This window comes from Giraffa tippelskirchi, chromosome 1, assembly GCF_054371585.1.
Source record: "Giraffa tippelskirchi isolate mGirTip1 chromosome 1, T2T-mGirTip1v1.2.pri, whole genome shotgun sequence".
Lineage (NCBI taxonomy): Eukaryota > Metazoa > Chordata > Mammalia > Artiodactyla > Giraffidae > Giraffa > Giraffa tippelskirchi.
This window is the reverse complement of record NC_137275.1, coordinates 131016854-131037070: the sequence shown is the minus strand read 5'-3', so window position 1 is coordinate 131037070 and position 20217 is coordinate 131016854. Positions and strand designations below refer to the sequence as shown.

At 47.5% G+C, this 20217-nt stretch overlaps 1 protein-coding gene across 2 annotated transcripts; it reads left to right on the top strand.

The window, feature by feature from the left end:
* The first annotated feature begins 35 nt into the window (after positions 1-35).
* Positions 36-18961, top strand: PNOC (prepronociceptin). 2 transcript variants are annotated; one of them, XM_081496914.1, is made up of 4 exons: positions 36-384; positions 3357-3506; positions 13542-13993; positions 18527-18961. In XM_081496914.1, the coding sequence occupies exons 2-3, from the start codon at positions 3381-3383 to the stop codon at positions 13944-13946; spliced, it is 531 nt and encodes a 176-aa protein (XP_081353040.1). In that variant the 5' UTR covers positions 36-384; positions 3357-3380; the 3' UTR covers positions 13947-13993; positions 18527-18961. The 2 variants fall into 2 exon arrangements, with proteins under 2 accessions (XP_081353040.1, XP_081353029.1); XM_081496903.1 differs by lacking the exon at positions 36-384 and having other exon boundaries at positions 3381-3506; positions 13542-13935.
* Positions 18962-20217: the final 1256 nt, after the last annotated feature.

Genomic DNA, 20217 nt, shown 5'->3' with positions numbered 1-20217 from the left:
CCCTGCTGTGATGTACTTCACAATGCCACACAAACAGAGGAGACTCATCTAACTCAGACCAGGGAGGGCTTCCCCCGGGGGGATAATTCCTGTATAAAGTGTGAGCTGGAGACAGGGATTCTGAGCAGAAGGAAGAGCAGGGACCAAGACACAGAGGCACGAAGGGACCTGGTAGATTTGGAAATTATGTGTCGACTCATGAGGACTGGAGGAGATTCAAGGTTGAACGACAGGAGCTGAAGCCAGAGAGCTGGGTGGGAGCGGGGCTGAGTCCCACGGGGGATTAGAGAATTCAAGAATGAGAGAATCATCAGACGTGGAGATGGCTTGGTGGGAGGCTGGATCATTCGGTGGACTAATTAGAGGGTGATCACAATAACCAAGGTGATAAATCTCAACTAAGGCACTAGCCCCTGAGATATAGGAGAAAGATGCATTTGAGGCATATTCATTTGAAAAGACAGTCCCTGGCGTCACAAGAGGGTTGGACACAGCTTAGCAACTAAACAACGACAACATTTGAATACATGTTCAAGTTCATTGTTCGTTAGCACAGACCTCCCAATGTGTCGAGTAGAGGTTGAACCCTTTAGATGGCAAACATGACCCTGTTTCACCTGGAATGGGCTCTCTCTTGGAAGGTGCTTCCCTTAGGAAGATGGCCCCGGGAAGGCTGCCTGCTCACCATCCCCTCCCACCCATGCTGTGTTCTCCATTCCTCTATGTCTTTATTTTTTTGCTTATCTTTCAGCTGTGCCATGTGGCAGGTGGGATCTTAGTTCCCTGACCAGGTATTAAATCCGTACCCCCTCCATTGGCAGCATGGAATCTTAACCACTGGACCACCATGGAAGTCCCTATGCCTTTGGAAAGTCATTCCTGTGTCTTCTTTGTCCTCTTGGCAAACTCTTTTTGTTATAACTGGAGTATAATTGCTTTACAATGTTGTGTTAGTCACTGCTGTACAATGAAGTGAATCAGCTATCAGTTCAGTTCAGTCGCTCAGTCGTGTCTGACTCTCTGCGACCCCATGAATTGAGCACGCCAGGCCTCTCTGTCCATCACCAACTCCCGGAGTCTACCCAAACCCATGTTCATCGAGTCGGTGATGCCATCCAACCATCTCATCCTCTGTCGTCCCCTTCTCCTCCCGCCCCCAATCCTACCCAGCATTAGGGTCTTTTCCAATGAGTCAACCCTTCGCATGAGGTGGCCAAAGTATTGGAGCTTCAGCTTCAACATCAGACCTTCCAATGAACACCCAGGATTGATCTCTTTTAGGATGGATTGATTGGATCTCCTTGCAGTCCAAGAAACTGCAAACTTGCAGTCCAAGAATCAGCTATAGGTATACATCTATTCTGTCCCTCTTGAACTTCCCTCCCTCCCCACCCCCACCCCACCCCTCTAGGTGTTCACAGAGCACTGACCTGAGCTCCCTGTGCTATACACAGGTACCATATTACCTAGCAACCCCATTACTGGGCATATGCCCTGAGAAAAGACACATGTACCCCAATATTCATTGCAGCACTACTTAAAATAGCCAGGACATGGAAGCAACCTGAATGTCCATCAACAGATGAATGGATAAAGGAGATGTGGTACATATATATGATGGAATATTACTCAGCCATAAAAAAAATTGGGTCATTTGTAGAGATGTGAATGGACCTAGATAGAGTCTGTCATACAGAGTGAAGGAAGTCAGAAAGAGAAAAACAAATATCATATATTAATGCATATATGTGGAATCTAAAAAAATGGTACAGATGAACCTGTCTGCAGGGCAGAAACAGAGATGCAGATGTAGAGAATGGACATGTGGACACGGGAGGAGGGGAAAGAGGGATGAATTGGGAGAGTAGGATTGAATATATACGCTACCATGTGAAAAAATAGCTAGTGGCAAACTCTCACTCATTATTCAAAACCCATCTCAGACGTCACCTCAATAACTTAACAAACATTGAGCATTGATTCAGTTGACATATTCTTGGTATGAAAAGCTTGGATGATGCCCAAGAAGAGCTGGAGTGGTTTCCCTACATGGCCAGTGGCCATGGATCAGCCCCTCTCCTCCTCCCACTGACTAGCTCCATTGCATAACCATTTTCTACCTCTGCTTCTCAAACTCTAGCATGTGTACAAATCACCTGAGAATCTTACTAAAAAGACAGATCCAGATTCAGTAGATCTGGGGTAGGGACCGAAATTCTGTATTGCTTACAAGATCCCAGGAGATGCTGCTGGTCTGCAGACTGTATTTGAACAGTAAAGCTTATACATTGTCTCAGTGTAGTCTAATGAAAAAGTAATAAAGGCCATTATTTGTTTTTCTACGCTGAATACTTAAGGTAAAATTTACACACAATGAAACACACAGAATCTAAATGTACAATTCAGTGAATTTCTGGCAAACGTATACACCCCTGTGAGGTACACCTCAATCAAAAACATTTCACATTTCCAGAAAGCTCCCTCGTTCCCCTTTCCATTTAACCCTCCAAATAAAGTTGATTCTACAGGGACCCAAAGTGATGCAGTCCAAGAAAATAGCTTTCCGATGCAGGAGACTCGATCACAGGGTAAATTTAAAGGGAAACAGGAAGAACTGCACATCTTTGAGGCATCTTTATATTTATAAAGAATATAAATGACTGATCTAACTCATAATCACTGGCGCTATTACCTTAGAATAGTCTCTTTGGTCATTTTTCAATAAATGACTCCATCTGCCTGGCCCTGTGCTTTGCACAGAATAACAAGGTGAACATATTAGCTCTGTGTGCAGGGAGCTGGCTCCCATCAAGGAGGAGAAACAGACAAGAAACCTAGCAGATGCTTCCCAGAAGAGTGAATTTGGGGCTGCAGGGCATTCCTGGCCAAGGCAGGGGAGGATGAGTCATTCATAAATCTCCTATGTTACACATCTCACACTCTGCAAAACATTTCTTATGGATCTCATTTTTGCAACAGCCCTGGGGCAAGACAGGTACCAGTGTTTCCCATTAAGAGCTGTGAAAACTGAGACTGGGAGGGGCTGTCTCAAGGCCACAAGTGGGCCTTGCAAATGGGACCTTCAGCTCCCTGGAATCACTCATGCACGTGGAGGCCAGTTGGATGGCAGAAGTAACAGGTGTGCCTGCTTCCCCATCCCCACCCAGAACCCAGATGCTAGCCTGTGCGTGAACATCAGCCCTGGCAGACAGGCCTGGGCCACCTGTGTCCTCGACCATCCAGCCCCTCCTGGGAAGTGGAATCCAGGGCACTGTGCCCTGCATGAGGGTCTCCAGCCCTTACCGGCCCCCAGAGAAGGTCTGTGCTAATGGTGCCCACCCTCGCTTGTGTTTCAGCATCCAGCTTCTGGCTCCTGCACCATGAAAATCCTGTTTTGTGACCTCCTGCTGCTCAGCCTCTTCTCCAGCGTGTCCAGCAGCTGTCAGAAGGACTGTCTGGTCTGCAGAGAGAAGCTCCGCCCCACTCTTGACAGCTTCAACCTCGAGGTAGGTCCAGGAGGTTGGACCCTGTCTTCCCCTCACTTCCCAGGTCACATGATTCCCCCAGTGTGGGATGGTCCCTAAGAAGCAAACCCTGTCATCATCCCATGTTTCCACATTCGAGTAAAGACCCACCCAGGCTGCTGTTTTGTTCCTATTATTAAAACCATGCACACTCATTCTAGAGAATTTGGCAAATTCCAAGAACTATGAAAAGAGAAAATTAAATCTCTTTAATCTCACCGGAGAAAAAAATCTTAGTTTTTTCACTTGGTATGTTATACCAAGATAAGTTTCCTGTTATTAACATTATTTTAAGTATACTTGGCTTACCCAATCCCTCCTGCTGAGCACGTGAGTTGTCCTCCAGTTTTGAATTATAGACAAATCTACAGTGAACACCTACGTGCTCTCTTGTATTTAATTTGTTTATTTGAGCACTAAATTTCACTAAGTCAGCTGCTTTCTCCACTGCTTTCATTACCGTTTAAATAGTTATTCCTCTCCTACTAAATCCAATATAACTCGATTACTTTATCCTTGTAGTCAAGAAAACTCCTTTCAAAAGATGTCATGTTTGGAACTCCTCAATTTTAAGAGCAACCTTTTCCCTCCTGTTCCTTGAGGCAAGTGTACAAATATAGAGACCAAGTACCCACATTGGGCTGACACACAAACGTGAACAGACACAGCCCCCTGACCAACCAAGACACCACGCTCCTCCCATGCCACCTCAGTGGCTTTCGAGCCTGTTTTCTGAGCAGTAATAATCACCAAATCATGAAGAAGCTCCCGAGAACCCATTCAAAGATCATCCATCCTCCTCCTTCAGTCACTGTGGGTTTTCTGAGCACCTACTACGTGCCAAGCACCTACTATTCATCAAGCACCTACTATGCACCAAGCACTGGGCTAGAGCAAAGGCCCCAAGGTGAGCAGACAGACAGTGGGAGAGAAGAACTCATGATCCTTTCCTGAGAGCAATTACTGAGCAATGGGGAAGCAAGAGCAGTGGACCCCAACCTAGTCTAGAGGGGTGGAGGGGGCTTTGGGAGGAACTGAAGCCTCTAAGGAGACCTAAAGATGATTGAAGAGGCAGGGAGTGAGCCCAGGTGCCCAGGTAATGAGGGAGGCACGGGGTGGGGAGGGTGGGAGGAGGTCACATGTGCAAATGCCTCTTGGGGGGAGGGGAGTGGCGTGTAAGGAACTGAGGAAAGCTGGATTTGGCTAGAACACAGAAGACCCACATGCCTTTTCTGTGCAGCCCAGAGAGGCTTAAAATTTCACTCAAAACAAAATGCTTTCCCTTGGTCTCAGTCAACAGAGCAGACCTCTAGTTCACAGGTAAACCAGTGAAGGAGTTAATTAAGGAATAATCTCATCATCGTTGCAATCTTGACAAAGACTGAAAGTTGTGCACAATATTGAATCACAAGCTTTAACTGCAATCCTGTATCTCCCACTCCAAAAAGCACGAGGACATGTGTACACCCATGTTTATGTTTACTCACAATAGTCAAAAGTAGAAAAGACTCAAGTGACCGATGAGAGACAAATGGATAAACAAAACATAGTCGATGCGGACAATGGAATATTATGCAGCTTTTAAAAAGGAAGGGAATTGTGATACAGGCTACATCATGGATGAGCCCTGAAGATGTATGCTGTCATAAAACAACAAATACTGTAGGATTGCACTTACCTGAGGTTCCAAGAGCAGTCAGAGTCATAGAGACAGAAAGTAGAATGGGGCTGCCAAGAGCTGGGGAAACAGGGAGAGGGGAGTTAGTGTTTGATGAATACCAAGTTTCAGTTCGGGAAAATGAAAAATTTCTAGAGGTGGGGGCAAGGGTTGATGGTAACCCAACAAAGTGAATGTTCTTAATGCTGCTGAGCTATACGCTTAAAAATGGTTCCAGTATAAATTTGATGGTATTTGGATTTTACAATAGAAAAAAAAGTGTTTGGAGCTGAACTGTAAGGATAACACTGAGTCTGCGCTAGTTTTTTGTTTTGTTTTGTTTTTTACAAAGTAAAGCATTCACAGATTTAGGTGACTTGTTGAGAGCAAACATTATGCCTGACTGTGAAGCACTGTGATGTTCCAGCTCCCGGGACACCTCGACCTTGGGTGCCGGTTGTGAGATGACAGAGGCCACCAGGGGCAGGTTCCCTCCAGCCTCCTTATTGTCATCTCAGGATCTGTGCTTTTGCTGCTGCTTCTTCCCCCTTTCTGTGTATCACTGATTTTCCTGCTGGAAATTCTTTTTTCCCATCTCCCACTTGCTCTTTCCTTCCCTTTCTTGTCCTCTTTTTGGAAGAGTATCTACATTTGCAACTTGGACCCCCTCACGCTTGCCTCGCCGCCTTGTTGGGCTCGAGCTCAGTTGCTCAGGAGTATCCGCCCGCATGGACTGTAGCCTGCCAGGCTCCTCTGTCCGTGGGATTCTCCAGGCAAGAATACTGGTGTGGGTTGCCATTTCCTTCTCCAGGGGACCTCCCCTACCCCGCGACTCGAACTCGTGTCTCCTGCACTGCAGGCAGATAACACTGCCCCACCTGTGAAGCCGGCCTTAACTCCTTAGCCAATCTCAAAGGTCACCAGCAGTTCCTAACCACAGAAACCTTCGCCAATGTGCAGGCTTCCCCTCCTCATCCTCTCCGGGTGAACCCCGCTCTCTTCTCCACTCTGACTCTTCCTTTTCTGCCTCCTGTTAGAGCCCCATTCCTCTTCCTGCCCCCCCCAAAACACAAGTGATAGCCAAGATTCCCTGTTCTTACCTCCATGTCCTTTCTCCTTCCCAGCGTCTGCTTTCCCCAGGCAGCAGGCACACTCTTCGCCTCCTCTCTGCTGGGCTCCCATCACTTTCCATAGTTACCGGGAAATCCATGCATCCCTTCCCTCCCCACAGCTCCAAGAACCTGTCCTGCCATCTTGCTTATACCTCCGACCCCTCCCCCAGCCAATAAGCCCTTCAATACTACTCTTAGGAGAGGATGCCTTGCTGATTCTCCACCAGTCTCCAATTGAGCTAGCCCCTAGCTCCTTCGTTCTCTGACAATTACTTGCATCTGCTGGGCTATCTCTTAGGCGCTTTCTTTGCCGATTAATCTGGGCTTCGCCAGCACACAGGGCAGTACTCAATAAACAGGTCCCATGGAAACTGCAGGGCTTCCCAGGTGGCGCTAGTGGGATCCCTCCTGCCAATGCAGGAGATGAAAGAGATGTGGGTTCGAACCCTGGGTCTGGAATATCTCCTGGAGAAGGAAATGGCAACCCCCTCCAGTATTCTTGCCGAGAGAATCCCATGGACAGAGGAGCCTGATGGGCTACAGTCCATGGGGTCACAAAGAGTTGGACACAACTGAAGCGACTTAGCATGCAAGCACAGGGAAACTGTAACATTGCAAGACCTTTTAGTCTCCTAATAGGTGCAGATGTGGTAGAGGTTTTACACAGGTGTCTTTCAAAGCCAGGAAGGAATTTGGAGCTCGTTTCTATTTCTTCGTAGCATCTTAAATCTCTGGGGTCTGGAAAACACTGTAAGAAAATGGCCAGTTCCTGCTTCAGAGTGATGGATGACCTCTGCAAGTGCCTGGTGACCCCCAAAGGACCTGGTTGCCTGGGTGTTTCTAGCTTGTATTCACTTTTAACCTATTTTTTTTTAAGTTTTATGAAATGCCTAGAATTGAGGCAACCACATTTCACTTCCAAATCTTGCAACCCTTGACTATGTCCCCTCTGTGAAAGATGGGGGGACTCAGATATTTAGGCAAGGGTCACTGTCCCCCCCTCCCATCCTTCCACCAAATGATGCAATCCTAATCTATTCCCAGGACCTTCAGGACCCTTGGCTTCATCAGGAATTTCATTTGTTCTCACTCCAGGGCAATGGTCCAAGCATGCCTGCCTTTTTGTTAGACTATCACTTCGGTCAGTAAATGACTAGCACACAAGCCAAATGATTGGAAAGTCCTGGGCTTTCAGCTAATTGAGAATGGTCCTTACCCTACCAGTTGATGAAGAAAAAAACTAGATTCACTGAGTTATTTTAGTGACCAAGAAGAAGGTAACTCCCAAGAAAGGTCTGTTTTGTTGTTGTTGTAGTAGTTTAGTCACTCAGTCATGTCCAACTCTTTGTGACCTCACAGACTGTAGCCCAACAGGCTCCTCTGTCCATGGGATTTCCCAGCCAAGAATACTGGAGTGGGTTTCCGTTTCCTTCTCTAGGGGATCTTCCCGACCCAGGGATCAAACCCGTATCTCCTGCATTGGCAGGCAGATTCTTTATCCCTGAGCCACCAGGGAAGCCAAGAAAGATCTGGGGAAACTTATTTAAATTCCCTAAAACTCTATTAACAGCAGAAGAGTTACTACTCCTGGTAGTTTCTGTCTTCATTACACAGAAAATCTTAGTAGTTGACTTGCCGTAGGAGTCCCTAATGCATGTTTCTTTTGTACTATGCATCTGCTGGCCCACTAGCATTGGCTCTCAGATATACTGGCAGAACCTCCCAAAGCAAATAGGTCCCAAATGTCTCTTGATCAGAAGTGGCTGGATTCCTTAGAGGCAGAAACATGACATCTCAATGAGTTGTTTATTTCCCTTCCATTGGGCTCACTAATCTTTGATTCTAGACATTCAGATGACCCTGTGCTCATTGTCTTCCCTCCCCCTGCAAAGCCCAGCTTTACAGATCAATTTGGCACCAATCTGGGACTTTCCAGATGCTCCTCCACGCTGTGTCTGAATATAGCAATGTCATCAGAGTGGGCTGTGAAAATGTGTCCAGCTCACGTAATGGGCCATTAACCCATCTCTGCAAACAGGCTGGTGAGTCCCTCAGACCAGAGAGTGTAGTCAGTAAGCTCATATGCCCATCTGGTGCTACAAATGCTGCTGTCAATTTGGATTCCTCATTTTTTTGCCCCCAAACCTTCTCCTAAATCAAGAATCAAGATCCGTTTTTTAGTACCTAATCATCTAACAGTATGTTGAGTCTCGGTAAGGGCTATGCATCTGGTTTGATCATAGAATTTCATTTTCTCTGATTGACATGCAATATAATTACCATCTGGGCTTAGAAACCCAGGGGCTTGCAGATCTGAGAGCCTCTAGGCTTAACAGTTTCCACCTGTTCCTGTAAATGGACAGAGCAGAACAAGGCAACGAGCATTTTGAGGATCCTATCCACGTGAGGACTGAACCAAGTGTGTTCAAAGGTCCTTTTGAGTCCTACAAGTCTACACTTATGAGACCGCACAACTCAAGTTGGGACTTGAACCCAGCCAAATCCTGGGATGGAACCTGAACCCACTCCAGGTCTTAGTTGCAACACACTGGAGTTTTCATTCTCACATGCTGGATTTTCATTGTGGCACGTGGGAGTGGGTGTGTGCTCAGTCACTCAATCAAGTCTGACTCTTTTTGGCCCCATGGACTGTAGCCCTCCAAGCTCTTCGGTCATGGGATTCTCTAGGCAAGAATACTGGAAAGGGTTGCCATTTCCTTCTCCAGGGGGTCTTCCTGACAGAGGGATCAATGCCCACATTTCCTGTGCCTCCTGTATTGGCAGGCAGATTCTTTACCAAGGAGCCACCTGGAAAGTCCTTAGTAGCAGGATGAGGAATCTAATTTCCTGACCAGGGATGGAACCCAAGTCCCCTGCATTGGGAGTTCAGAGTCTTAACCACTGGACCACCAGGGAAGCCCCTGAATCCACTGTCTTTTAATTGAGATTGCACACCTGGTCTCAGGACTTAATGAAGCTTAGATTCTTTACGTCTCCTTGCAGAAAGAATTCAATAAGAGACAAAGTGATAGGTAAGAAGTGGATTTATTTAGAGATACACATTCCATAGACAGAATGCCGTCTGTCTCAAAAGGAAATAATGGCCCTGGAAGAAATACATTTCACAGACAGAGTGTGGGCCATCTCAGAAGGCAAGAGGCCCCCAAACATGGGGTGGTTAGTTTTTATGGGCTGGGTGATTTCATGGCCTAATGAGTAGGAGAATTATTCCAGTTATTTTGAAAAAGGGGTAGAGATTTTCTGGAATTGGGCCACCGCCCACTTTTTGATCTTTTATGATCAGCCTCTGAACTTTCATGGCACCTGTAGGTGTGTCATTTAGATGCTAATATCACAGTGAGCATATGAAGAGGCTCAAGGTTCACTGGAAGTCTAATTTTCCGCCATCTTGTATCTAGTCGGTTCTCACCAGCTTATATCGTATTCTCTAGGGCTATGTCATTTGATTAGAGGTTTTGTCCTTCCCATTTCCCTCCTATTTCACTTCTACTGGCTTTCCCAATGTTACCCATGCTTTCTGCTTCCTTCTTGACTCTGTAGAGTAGGGTTTCTCAGACTCTGTGGATGTATTAAGCTGGATAATTATTTGCTGGGGTGGGGGGTGGGCTGCCCTATACATTATAGGTTGTTTGCCAATGTCCTTGTGAAATGGAGCAGGACCCTGGGGGTCCTCCTGGGTACAAGTCCTTTCTGTGTCCCCCAATTCTTGTTTGTAGGAAATAGGCTTCGTTCAGTCTCCTGAACCTGCCCTGAGTTCCAAAGGGAAGTTGCTAATCAGGGAAGGTAAGGAATGCCCAGAGCAGGGAGGAGCAGTCAAACAATAGTGCAGCCATTCTTGTTTCCGCCTCAAGGAATATACATAACAATACCTTTGAGTTCCAAGAGCTGACTCATTAGAAAAGACCTGGATGCTGAGAAAGTTGGAGGCAGGAAAAGAAGGAGATTACAGAGGATGAGATGATTGGATGGTGGCACCGACTCAATGGACAGGAGTTTGAGAAAACTCCGGGAGGTGGTGAAGGACAGAAATCCTGGTGTGCTGCAGTCTGTGGGTTGCAGTCAGACACGACTTAGCGACTGAATGAAGACGACGACCTTTGATATCTTCTGTGGGACCTAAGGCCCCACCCAGCTGGAGGATGGTAACTTCAGGCTGAGCACAAGATTCCTGGAACATCTGTTACCACCAGCCATTCAGAATAAAGTCATACACCCTGCAGCCTTCACCCCAAATCTTGCCTATAAAAACTTCTCCCCGAAATCCATCAGGTAGTTTGGGGTTTTTGAACAGGACTCACCTGTTCTCCTTGCTTCACAGCACCTCCAAGAGAAAATTAGGCAGAGGGGATGGAAAGGAGATGGCAGACTTACATACTGACTGGATGGAGAAATGGGGTCCTGAGAAGGGGAATGCTGGAGAGATGCTAGGGGTTCTAAACCTGAACCAGCTGGGGAGTAAAGTGACGTTCAGAGAGACAGAGCAAAAAGACTTGGGGTGGAAAAAAGTAGGAGTGAAGTACTGATATATATGCTACAATCAGTACTTCATTCAAACTTGTTCCACTCATACTGAAAAAGTATATCAGATAAGAATTAAAGTCACTTGCTAGTAACAAACACCTGAAGTGACATCTTTAATAAGATGGAGATTTAGGAGTTCTCAGGTGGCCCAGTGGTAAAGAAAGAATCCATCTGCCAATGTAGGAGACTCGGGTTCTATCCCTGAGTCAGGAAGATCCCCTGGAGGAGGAAAAGGCAACCCATTCCAGTATTCTTGCCTGGGAAATCCCACGGACAGCGGAGCCTGCTGGGCTACAGTCTATGGGGTCTCAAAAGAGTTGGACGAAACTTAGCAACTAAACAACAACAATACCTGGTAGTCCACTGGTAGGATTCCGGGCTTTCACTGCTGTGACATGGGTTCAGTCCCTGGTAGGGGAACTGAGATCCCCACAAGCTGCGTTGTGTGTCCCACCCCCCCCCCAAAAAAAAGATGGAGATTTGATTCCTTACACAGAAGTCAGGAGGAGAAAGTGGGAGATGCTGAAGTAGAGGCATGAGCATGACCATATCTTGGAGAAGCTTGGCAGCAACAAAAGGAGGGCAGGGGCAGAGTGGTAAAGGCAAGCAGGAGAAGTCAGACTGAAGGACATGTTTTGAGGATTTGCTGGAACAGCTGGTGAAGTCTGTAATTGAAGCTGCATGCACATCTCACTACTCGGTTAGAGATAAAGTTGGAAACCTTGCCCATAGAGGCATGTGTGCCGCTCTGAACACCCTGGAGGGAGTGTTTGCTTCCCAGAGAGGGCCACTGGGGCGCACACGCATCTTCTCACATCCAGCACCTGCCCAACCAGAGCAGTAACTCCTGATGCCCTGTAAGCCAGGCACGGACTCACTGGTTTGGGACTCTCTTGAAGTCCAGTGGTTAAGACTCCAAGCTTCCAGTGCAGTGGGTGCAGGTTTGATATCTGATCCAGGAACTAAGATCCCACATGCTGCATGGTGCTTCCAAAAAAACTAAAAATTAAATAAATAAAACAAAGACTCCAAGCTTTGATGAAGGGCTCTGCAGCTTCCTGCTCACCATGATGTCAAGGTCAGGCTGAAGTGGGGTTTTCATCTGACCCCAAAAACACAGAGAGGAGTGTTTGGGGTGAAGTGTGCTTGGGTGCTCAGTCGTTTCCAGCTCTTTGCGGCCCCACAGACTGTAGCCTGCCAGAGTCCTCTGTCCATGGGATTTTCCAGGCAAGAATACTGGAGCAGGTTCCCATTTCCTTCTCCAGGGAATCTTCCTAAACCAGGGATTGAAGCTGTGTCTCCTGAGGTTCCTGCTTTACAGGTGGATTCTTTATCACTTTAGCCATCTGGGAAGCCTGAAGCCAAAACAATAGGAAAAAAAACTTGGAGGCAGAGGCTTCCAGGAGATCCAATCAGAGACAGGAATGTGGGAGGGAAGGGTTAAGGTCAGGGCCAGTCAGGAAGGTACGGAAACATCATGGTCAGGCTGGTGGTCTAGACGAGAGGTGGAAGATGCCAGGAGAGAAAGAAGCTGCAGGGGTTCCTAGGGAGCTGGCAGGTCCACTGAATTGTGTCGGACAGTCCCAGATTATCCAACCTGTCTATATTGGAAAGGATCTTAACCCCCCTTTTCTACCTTTTTATTGGCGTATAGTTGATTTACAATGTTGTATTAATTTCTGCTGTACAGCAAGGTGACTCGGTTATTATATATATAATTTTTAAAATATTCTTTTCCATTATGGTTTATCCTAGGACATTAAATTCAGATCCCTATGCTATACAGTAAGACTGTGTTGTCCATTCATTCTGTATGTAATACTTTGCATCTACTCACCCTAAACTCCCAGTCCATCCTTCCTCCACCCTCTCCTACACCTTGGCAACCATAAGTCTGTTCTCTATTGGATCCCTATTTTCTATAACTGATGCACTGATAGTGATGATGAATGTATGCAAGGTGAAAAATGAATCACACCAGGGTTGATCTTTACCAGGTGACCTTAAAATAACCATGCAGATTTAACTGCGTGACTACGTGCTTTAACATCCCCAGTTTCTTAAATCACTCTGACCTCTCCCAGGCCTGATAAGAGAACAGAATAAAATGTTTCTTTATGGATGATCCTGATAAGCTATATTTGGCTCCAAAAACCCAACAAAGACTATAACTCTGTCTGTGCATTTTGTTAACTTGCTGAGTTACCTGGGTAACTTAACCTCACCTCTCTGAGCCCCAGCTTTCTTTGTGAAATGACAGAGATGGACCAGTTCGTTTTCTGTTTCTTTCCAACTCTGAAATTCTATGTACTTAAGTAACTATATGTAAAACTGCTCCATGGTACTGAAGAAGTGCTTCAGAAGCCCTTGCATTGATTGGTACCAAAATAGATAATGCATGCATGCATGCTCAGTCGTGTCTTGACTCTTTGCGACCCCATGGATTGTAGCCTGCCAGGCTCCTCTGTCCATGGGATTATCCCAGCAAGAATAGTGGAGCTGTTGCCATTTCCTCCTCCAGGGGATCTTCCCAATCCAGGGATCCAACCCGCACCTCCTGCTTCTCCTGTAGTATCAGGCGGATTCTTTACCACTGAACCATCTGGGAAGCCCTAAACTAGACAATAAAAGTACTTGATCTCCTCATTGCCTTGAACTAACAGATGTCCCTGGTCTTTCTCTTTCCTCCAACCTCTCTCTTGGCAGGTGTGCATCCTCGAGTGTGAAGGGAAGGTCTTCACTAGCCCTCTCTGGACTCCATGCACCAAGGTCATGGCCAGGGGTGCCTGGCAGCTCAGCCCTGCTGACCCAGAGCACGTGGCGGCTGCTCCGGACCAGCCCAGAGCCTCTGAGATGCAGCATCTGAAGCGAATGCCCCGGGTCAGGAGCCTCTTCCAAAGGCAGAAGAGGACAGAGCCCGGGCTGGAGGAGGTGGGGGAGGTCGAGCAGAAGCAGCTGCAGAAGCGGTTCGGGGGCTTTACCGGGGCCCGGAAGTCGGCCCGGAAGTTGGCTAACCAGAAGCGGTTCAGTGAGTTTATGCGGCAGTACCTGGTCCTGAGCATGCAGTCCAGTCAGCGTCGGCGCACCCTGCACCAGAATGGTAATGCGTAGCTGGAAGGGGAGCCCCTCCCGGCTGCACCGTCCACTTCAACCCATGAGTGAGTGGGGCCCCAATGAGCTGGGGGCAAGAAGAAACTTCCTCTACCCGGTCTTAACCTTCCTCCCCGGCGCAGGGAAACATGTTGGCACCCAAACACATATACACACTCCACAGCACCTCCTTCAGGGGTTCAGCTCCTAGGACTGCTCCAGCGTACCTTTTTTTTTTCTTTCTGGGAGCAAAGATTTTCCTGGGATTGCTCCCAACAGCTCACCACTGCGGTGAAGAGACTGGTTACCATGGGGATAATAGTAGTGTGTTAAGATAACTAATTCCTCTATGGCTCTTCAGGAGCTTAGTTACTATGGGGACAATGAAGTGGACCAGGCCGCCTATCTGGTTGCCATAGAAACCATTCACTCACCTTTCCCCTGAGACTTTAAGGACCCAGAGCTGGACCTGCACTTAGCCATTTGCAGAGTCTGATCTATGTCTGTGATGTTGCTGTTTCACCTTCAAAGATGACTTAGCTGTCCCCTCCCCTCCTCCCTGTATCTCAAGGTGACTGGCTTCCATGGCAACCTTTCAACTTTCCCACTCTCCCCCAGTCAAGGAGCTCTGGTTAGGACCAGTTCTTGTTAGGACACTTTCTGTGTTTCTTTCTCTCACATGTCACTTGTTCACCTGATCACTTTGCCACAGGTGGGCTGGTTCTTGGCAGCCGATGGCACCTGGGCAAGGCTTTCAGAATCTGGCCCTAATGACCTCAGTCACTTTTAGGAGGGGGACTAAAGAATCATCATTTTTCCTCATTTTGCCTTTTTCCAGGTGCCATTTCTGGTTTTTTGTTTGTTGGTTGGTTGTTTTTAATTTTTATTTATTATTTTTGTCTGCACAGGGTCTTCGTTGCTGCTCATGGGTTTTCTCTGGTTGTGGCGAGTGCGGGCTACTCTAGTTGCAGTGCATAGGCTTCTCACTGTGGCGGCTTCTTTTGTTGCAGAGCACGGGTTCTAGAGCTTCAGTAGTTGTGGTGTACAAGCTTAGTTGCCACACAGCATGTGGGATCTTCCTGTACTAGGGATTGAACCCATGTCCCCTTCCTTGGCAGGCAGATTCTTAACCACTGGACCACCAGGGAAGTGCCCAGGTGCCATTTCTGTTATGTGATTGTTTGCTTGCTTGCCCTTCCTCCTATCTCCCTGCCTGTCTGTTCTTACTCCCCCAGGCACTCGTTTATACACGTACCTACAAAGCAGATCAGATCATAAATATCAGAGATCCTAACTTATTTCCCAGTCATTACAAACTCGGCTTTCCTCAGCCCATTAACCTCTACATAACTTTGAGTGGCAGAGGGAACTAGCACAATGAACTTTTCTGAAAATCTAAGAATTCTAATCATTAAGCGTATGTGCCTTAATTCATATGTAGGAATATGATTATCTGCAGGGTCTCATCTGGGCTTCCCTGGTGGCTCAGTGGTAAAGAATCTGCCTGTCAATGCAGGAGACATGGGTTCAATCCCTGGGTTGGGAAGATCCACTGGAGGAGGAAATGGCAACCCACTCCAGTCTTCTTGCCTGGAGAATCCCATGGACAGAGGAGCCTGGCAGGTTGCATGCAGTCCATGAGGTCGAAAAGAGTCAGACAGGACAGAGCACGCAGACTCGCATGCAGCATCTCATATCTCTCCTTAAAGAGAGAAGCTTCCCCTAACAGAATGAACTATTCAGTTGGTCAGAAACTTTCCTCAAACATTATTACCCAAGTGGGGGCTTTTGCCTGACGCAGATGCATAAAGGCAAAAAGTTTGTGCATGGGCTCTTTTACTTTGCTTCCGATATGTCAAAGGTAGCCAGATCCTTAATAATCTTCCTTAAAAGTATATTAATCCACATGTGAATCTTGAGCACCCACACTGCAGCAGGAAGGCAGCCCACATAACACTTTGCAGGTAGGCTGGCTTGTTTGCAAAACGCCCGTTGCCAAATATGGGTATATGTATTCAGTGGCGAGCCAAAGGCTGCCGGGTTTATTTTAGCAGAATGACTAATCTCTGAAGGCCCTGAATTAACCTGCACTGGTTTTGAAGTCATGTTCTTGGATCCCTAATAAGCATTCATTTCTCCAAAGCCATATCTACACAGGACCTAATAAAAAATCTTTCAGAAATGGCATGGGCTGAATTCTTCCAAATCTTAAAGATATTCTTCTTCTTGTTAAATTTTTAATTGGAGGATAATTGCTTTACAATATTGTTGGTTTCTGCCACACATCAACATGAATTAGTCATAGGTATACATATGTCCCCCCACACACACCGAACCTTCCTCCTAAACCTTAGGGACATTCTTCTTTAAAAGGACCCTCGGGCACCCTGAAGACACATCTAAGTCTGAACTACGACCATTTACCTTATAAAGACAGTTTCAAATCAGTCCATTAGCAGGAATCAATTTAGTTTTTAGAAAAACTATTTGAGCGCCTATTCAGGCAATTGGTTTTTCTAGTTTTCTATTAAGCCTCCAACTGAGAGTCACTGGAACATAACAAACGCGTAACAAGCTTCTGTCTGTGGCTTTGCTCAAGATATAAAGTTCTTGATGGAAACGCTGGCGATATTAAGCAGGTCATCTGGGTATTATCGGTTGCTCTCCTCCTGCGACCATCTTGCTGATTCTTTTTTCCACACATTCATGGCTGCTGAGTTCCAGTGTGGATGTGTATTTATGAATCCCTTAAGCCTGTCTTTATTCGCCTGTACACACCCCAGCCAGCCCCACACATACATGAGATTTCTCCACGGCCTGGGGACTCCTATTGCCAGAGCTGTTCTGGACACCTGAGACACCCAACACCAACCTATATTTAGAATGCTGGAGGAAACGGCGCCACCCAACACATGGGACGTGTGTGTGCGTGCTCAATCATGTCCAACTCTTTGTGACCTCACGGACTGCAGCCCACCAGGCTCCTCTATCCATGGGATTCCCCAGGCAAGGATACTGGAGCGGGTTGCCACTTCCTCCTCCAGGGGATGGGACCCATGTCTCCTGTGTCTCCTGTATTGGCAGGCAGGTTCTTTACCACTGAGCCATTGGGGAAGCAAACACTTGGGATGAAGAACCCTTATTCAGAAAGTGTAATGATGTTCTAGAATGGAGGGACACTGGTATATATGGAATCTAGAAAAATGGTACAGAGGAACCTATTTGCAGGGTGGGAATAGAGACGCAGACTGTAGAGGATGGACTTGTGGACACAGAAGGGAAAGGGGAGAGGTGGCAGGAGTTGAGAGAGTAGCATTGACTATACACACTATCATGTAAAACAGCTAGTGGGAAGCTGCTGTATAGCACAGGGAGCTCAGCTCAGTGCTCTGTGATGATGGAGAAGGGTGGGATGAGGGGGGGATGGGAAGGAGAGGTTCAAGAGGGAGGAGATATATGTATGCTTATAGCTGATTCACTTTGTTGTACAGCAGACACTAACAACATAATAAAGCAATGACACTCCAATAAAAAAATAACAAATGGAACAAAACCAAAAAAAAGGGACATTGGGGTGCAGGACCAGTCCTAGAGAGACCTGTGAAGAGTACGCGACTGATCCCGATACCTACTGTCCGTTTTCCTGGCCCTATGCTTCCCTCCTCTCTTCCGCTGCCCCAGACCTTGACCTTCTAGATGGTGGAAAGTGAGCAGATTCATTCCTGGTGAGGAATCAGTGAAGTTAGCACTTGTAATATAAGAGAGCCACAAATGAGGGCTCTTTTTAGCCTGAAGAAATGAATTACTATACAGCGATTCCAAATATGGATACCAGGGATAAGAGAACTGATTCTGGGCAGGAGGCTTCCCCTTTGTTCTGTTGGTTCTGATGCTAGATTATGGGCCAGGGAAACAGGTGTGTAGAGGGTGTCAGGGACCCCTTCTTGCTGCTTTTGGGGCTAGTTATGTGGATTATAAAGCTTTTTTTAAAAAAAAAAAAATAATTTACTTGGCTGCACTGTGCAACATGTGGGATTTTAGTTCCCTGACCAGGGATTGAACCCGGGCCCTCTACATTTAGGGCTTCCCTGGTAGCTCAGCTGGTAAAGAATCTGTCTGCAAGGCAGGAGACACCCGTTCGATTCCTGGGTTGGGAAGATCCGCTGGAGAAGGGATAAACTACCCACTCCAATATTCTTGGGCTTCCCTGATGGCTCAGACGGTAAAGAATCCATCTGCAATGCGGGAGACTCGAGTTCTATTCCTGGGCTGGGAAGATCCCCTAGAGAAGTGCATGGCAACCCACTCCAGTATTCTTGCCTGGAGAATCCCCAAGGACAGAGGTGCCCAGTGGGCTACAGTCCATGGGGTTGCAAAGAGTCGGAGACAACAGCGACTAAGCACAGCACAGCACCCCTGCATTTAGAGCCCGAAATCTTAACCTCTGGACCACCAGGAAAGTCCCAGGTGCTAGTAGTTTTTCTTTGCCTCTTTTCTATTCATCAGGCACTAGGGAAAAGCAAATTGAAGGGTCAGAAAAACTGTCGGATTTGCCATTTTAACCTGCCATTAATTTGTCATTTTAATTTATGTCTCCCCAGGTGTCCGGGCGATCCCCAAAGCAGCATGTCTCCAGCCCCAAACCTGTCGGCTGGGCATCAGGACTCCCCCCTCCCCAAGGCACTGAGGCAAGCTTTGCCTCCAGGCCACCACCCCCGGGCCCTGCCCCGTCTGGTTGTCTTTCCCTCCCTGACTCCCCCTGGCCCCTCCCCACCCATGGCATGTTTCATGACAACCCTGTTGCTACATCAGAGTGTATTTTTGTAATTCCTCCAGCTAATATTTAAACGGCCCCATCTCTCCTTCTCACCCACCTCTTCCCTCTTTGAGGTGGTGGGTTCAAGGAACAGGAAATCAAGCCTGGGGTTTTGACTCGTCACTGCCGTAACTTGTTTGTAAAAGAGCTGTTCTTTTTGACCGATTGTTTTAAACAGATATTTCTCCATTAAACTTCTACTGAGCAAATGGTTAGTAAATGGGTTGGCTGTTTCTTTAACTGAGAGCACAGACTCCAGACATACCGTCAGAGCTGCCTCTCCTGGGAGCCAGAGGCCAAACGCAGGCGACTCTGTTTTATGTGAAGTGTGTTGAGCAGGAACACCCTGACTGTGCTGGGTCCCCAGATCCAAAGCCCACAGCTGTGTGATTGAACCCAGCCAGTGGGATGGTGGAAGGGCCAGGCTGCTGCACCCCACCCTCAGTTTCTGACTCACTGGAAAGTTGCATCTTTAACAATTTCCAGGTGATGTAGCATTTGCTGGTTTGGGACCCTCCGGATGGGGTCAAAATTAACTCAAAACATGTTAAGATGGGTAACATCAGTTCAGCTAAGAAACCTCTGGTCCACCCAAATGGAGTGACTGAGGTGGGTCAAACATCTATACAGATAGATAGGGGGCCGTGGGAAATCAATAGGGAGGGTAAGGTGCTCTGCTGGGGAACTCGGGGTGGGGGAGCGCTGGCGAGGTGAGGGGTTACTGGAACCCAGTGAGGACTGTAGCTCCATCTAGTGGTCAGGAGGGAAAGAGCCACTCACTGTGCAGGGTAGTACCGTAGGCAAGACTGAACAACTCTCTCCCTTCCAACTCTATCCTGGCGTCTCCTGTTGGTCAAACCCAACTGGGAGCCAGAAAGTTAGGGGGTCCTCGGATGCAGCCACAAAGGTGGAGCTGCAAGTGGACAATGTCCAGCCCAAAGGGAGTAAACCCCTTTAAAGAAGGGGTGGGGGAAGGCGGGGCGAGGCGGGGGTGACGGCAGGGAAACCGCAGTGATTCTTAGTCTTTCCTAGAGAGACCAAGTGGGGCAAGGACAGGGGAAGGGGGAGAAAGGGGCCCTCTGATCTACACCAAGGGGAGGAAAAGGCCAAGGACAACCTCTCCCACAGGCTGCTGAGCTGGACTGACTTTGGCAGAAATCTAGTTCTTAGGTCTTCTCAGAGCAGCTTCATACCTCCCCGCTGGGTGCCATGAGGGGGTCCTAGAACCCCCTCCCAGGGTGAGACAGAGCTTTCTGTGCCAGCTCCCTTTCCACCCAGGCCAGCTCTGAACCAGCTACGTGGACCATCACAGGACACAAAACCCACGGGCTGACGGGGGCAGTCCCTGTTACTCCCCAGGGTTAGCATGCACTGCACAAGCAGAAGGGGGCTCATTCTCTCCTTAGGCACTTGCCAGCTCCCCAACAAATTCAGGTCCACAGCCGGGAGCTTCTCCCCATTGTCAACAATGCAAGC